This window comes from Limulus polyphemus, unplaced genomic scaffold, assembly GCF_000517525.1.
Source record: "Limulus polyphemus unplaced genomic scaffold, Limulus_polyphemus-2.1.2 Scaffold12400, whole genome shotgun sequence".
Taxonomy (NCBI): domain Eukaryota; kingdom Metazoa; phylum Arthropoda; class Merostomata; order Xiphosura; family Limulidae; genus Limulus; species Limulus polyphemus.
The window spans coordinates 9,436-13,733 of NW_013678010.1; the positions used below are offsets into that span (position 1 = coordinate 9,436).

Below are 4,298 nucleotides of genomic sequence, written 5' to 3' on the forward strand. Positions count from 1 at the left end.
GATCATACCACGAGGTTAAATACGTTTTTAATCATACCACGAAGTTAAATACGTTTTTAATCATACCACTAGGTTAAATACGTTTTTAATCACACCACTGCCATACTACTTATGTTTTCTTCGGTTTTCAAACATCAATTCATTGATCGATTAGACAGTTCGATTTTTTTTTTTTTTTTTGCTTTTTCAATTTTGTGGAAATCGATACAGCCGTGGGATAGCTGTTTTTTTTTTTTTTTTAGTAGAACAGGGACAATTAATTTAATAGAAAATACAGGCATGAAGCAAGGAGGCAGATATTGACCAAATGTGTATTCTTCTATAAAATAGGGGTTGGTGGTGGCTTGAACGTCATCTGCCCCTGGTCGTTACGTCTGTGAACCGTGGCTTGAATATCAGATGTTTGTATTGCTTGATCGTGTAATGTCTCGTGTCTCACGATACAAAAGCCCAAACAAATATATATATGTATACAATATAAATGGTCATATTTGTAAAATGAAACCATGACAGGAAATTTAGGTTTAAATAAAATACCATAAATTGTCATTTAATGAGAGAAAAAAAAAAGATAAAAGAGGAAATCAACTCAAAGAAACATTTTCTACTATTCAACCCAGTGGAAAAGAAGTCATGATATTTCAATGAATTTTACTTATAGCGCCATCTGGAAAAATCTCATTTTATTAATCTCTATTTTTCTATCAGTGTAGTACAATTTTCTTCGATATATTAATATTGTTTTAAAGATGTTAACAAATATTTCTGTTTCATAAAAACAAATTAGTGAATTTCTTCTTTGGTTTTAGTTACTGAATTCTATCCTACGAAATATTTATTTTAAACAGACGTTCAGCGAAAAAACTTTTTTGTATTTAACCACAAGGTTTTTAAAAAACTAGTCTTCGTCAGGCTGATATGAGAAAAGACGACGTAATAAAGTCATACAACTCTGGTCTTTCGTCTTCTCAAATTGATCTTGGTCAGATTTGATAGTGAACAGCCGCTGTTATATAAAATTGTGTATTAAAAGGTTTTCCTTTAAGTAGTAAGTTACACTTCTGTTTAACAGCGAAACCTAATGGTGAATGCTAAAGTAAAACGTTGTATGTGTGAAGTTGTTTAAAACTATGTTTATATTAAACCAACCATGCTACAGGTAAGCGTTGTATGTGTGAAGATGTTTAAAACTATGTTTATATTAAACTAACCATGCTAAAGTAAAGCGTTGTATGTGTGAAAATGTTTAAAACTATGTTTATATTAAACTAACCATGCTAAAGTAAAGCGTTGTATGTGTGAAGATGTTTAAAACTATGTTTATATTAAACCAACCATGCTAAAGTAAAAACCTTGTATGTGTGAAGATGTTTAAAACTACGTTTATATTAAACTAACCATAGCTAAAGTAAAACGTTGTATGTGTGAAGATGTTTAAAACTATGTTTATATTAAACTAACCATGCTAAAGTAAAACGTTGTATTTGTGAAGTGTTTAAAACTATGTTTATATTAAACTAACCATGCTAAAGTAAAACGTTGTATGTGTGAAGATGTTTAAAACTATGTTTATATTAAACTAACCATGCTAAAGTAAAACGTTGTATGTGTGAAGATGTTTAAAACTATGTTTATATTAAACTAACCATGCTAAAGTAAAACGTTGTATGTGTGAAGACGTTTAAAACTAAGTTTATGTCAAACTAACCATGCTAAAGTAAAACGTTGTATGTGTGAAGACGTTTAAAACTATGTTTATATTAAACTAACCATGCTAAAGTAAAACGTTGTATTTGTGAAGATGTTTAAAACTATGTTTATATTAAACTAAACGTACTACAGTCTATCTACCTGTAGTAGATTAAGCCCGCTTTATCGTTTTACAGGGCTTACAGATGTGTATGGGAGGGCTGGACCCCTCAGTCTACCTCACATCTCAGCCAGGCGACGCCCAGTTCAGTTTGCAGGTTCAGCGCCCATTCTCTTCCTCCCAAGGACTGGAGAAAGACTCAGTATCGCCCTATCACACGCCCTTCACGTCAACGGCAACTTTCCCTGTTAGAACCATGTTTGGACAAACAGAGACTTACCCTACCTTGCCGACCCACCTCATTCCAGCCTCTTCCCCCATGATGTCCCCCCCTGGTCTTGACAGGCAAGTGAGCTTCCTGAATACGGGAGCAGCAAGTACCTTTAGATCCCTGGGGGTTCCGAATGATCGCAGAGTTAATGGATTTCGTGGGTCTGCTTTTATCCCCACAAAATGTTTAAAACCCGACAGCTCTGATCTGTCATCGTCTCAAAGTTTGCAATATTCAAGGTATCAAAGTACTTCAACCTCGTCCTTTCTAACTCCCCCAACCAGCAGTAGCACCCCATCTCTAGCAGTGGGGTTATCGTCCCCCGTTCGGGTTAAAGAAGAATGTTCTACCGACACGCCGGCCATCTCTCCAGAAACCCACGACCGACTGACCGGAACTCCAACTTCTGAAAGTGAAGATCAGGCTGACCTCAAAACGGCCAATGGAAGTCAACCTCGTCAAAGTAAGAATTTAAAGTTATTTTAATTTCCTGAAGCGACCCTGTTAGTAAATATTACATAACCTATTCAACATACTGTTAATATACATATAACAAGCTGTGTGTGATCATACTGACATAGTTACTAGTGAAGTATAGTTAACAAATACACTTGATATTCAATGAATCAGTAGGATATACATATAACAAGCTGTGGGTGATCATACTGACATAGTTACGTATTGTGTTCATAGTTACTAGTGAATCAGAAGGTTATTCTTACTTAATATGATAGCCATGAGAGTAAGAAGAAATATAATGTGATCTCCAGGAGGTTAAAAGCCGTAACGTTCGCCAAAAGAAAACAAACAAAAAACTTAATTATCTCCAGGAGGTTAAAAGCCGTAACGTTCGCCAAAAGAAAACAAACAAAAAACTTAATTATCTCCAGGAGGTTAAAAGCTTGTTTGTTTTCTTTTGGCGAACGTTACCAAAACTTAATTATCTCCAGGAGGTTAAAAGCCGTAACGTTCACCAAAAGAAAACAAACAAAAAACTTAATTATCTCCAGGAGGTTAAAAGCTACAATTTTCGCCAAAAGAAAAAAAAACAAACCTTATTATCTCTGTGAGGTTACAAGCCGTAACGTACGCTAAAAAAAAATCTTATTTCTAGGAGGTTAAAAAACCTGTAACATTCGCCAAAAGAAAATGATCTTATTATCTCCAGGAGGTTAATGTCGCAACTTTCGCCAAAATTTGGTTGTTTGTAATTAAGCACAGAGCTACACAATGGGCTATCTATGACGTGCCCACCACGGGTTGTGATGGTGGGGGGAGAGGTTAAATATCTCAACAATAATGGCAAGTATCTTTTTGGTATTGTTTGCTTTAACTCCAACTTATAATGATTACTGTTTCTCATTTTCGTCTTCTATATTTTAATTACGACCTTATTTTTATTAACCAATCTTGTTCACAGTTTTCTCGCGAAACTGCTTCGCTTTACAGAAGACGTTTGGACAGAGTTTTTAATCAAATACGTGAAACCGGCCGGCTATTGTATCGTAATATATACGTATACCTATATAAGTTTTGTGTAAACTTGCACAAGGCCCATATACCTGCGCATAGCTGTCCCTAATTTTGAACTGACAGACTAGAGAGAAGGTAGCTAGTCAACACACACCGCCAACTCTTGGTCTACCTACTCTTGTCTGACCAAAGAGCAGGTTTCGATGGTCATTGTTATAAGGCACCCACATCTTCACAGTGCGGAGTTTGTAGCAACGGGACATGAACCATAACAATCTCCCGGATTCACAGTCCGAGTACGCTGACCACTAACTACGTTTGGCTCGTCATAATGTCCAAACCACTAAGAATAATGATGTTTAATAATGAAACCTCGGTAATATTTTACAGTCAAACTAATACTGATGAAGTAGGCTTAAAACTACATTTTAATTGTTCCATGCCAGAAATAAATTCGATCTGTTGCTTCAAAGCTGCTGTCAGTTTTAACAAGAACGTCGATGATTAATTAAAACCTACATTTTAATTGTTCCACGCCAGAAATAAATTCGATCTGTTGCTTCAAAGCTGCTGTTAGTTTTAACAAGAACGTCGATGATTAATTAAAACCTACATTTTAATTGTTCCACGCCAGAAATAAATTCGATCTGTTGCTTCAAAGCTGCTGTCAGTTTTAATAAGAACGTCGATGATTAATTAAAACCTACATTTTAATTGTTCCACGCCAGAAATAAATTCGATCTG

At 35.3% G+C, this 4,298-nt stretch overlaps 1 protein-coding gene across 1 annotated transcript in view; it reads left to right on the forward strand.

The window, feature by feature from the left end:
- Positions 1-2,544, forward strand: part of LOC111083955 — a gene marked incomplete at its 3' end in the record, with an annotated part of 7,081 nt that extends 4,537 nt beyond the window's left edge. Inside the window, exon 2 of the mRNA XM_022380713.1 lies at positions 1,887-2,544. Within this exon, the coding sequence (XP_022236421.1) occupies positions 1,887-2,544 (658 nt within the window). The remainder of the gene's footprint in view (positions 1-1,886) is intronic.
- Between the last annotated feature and the right edge of the window lie 1,754 nt (positions 2,545-4,298).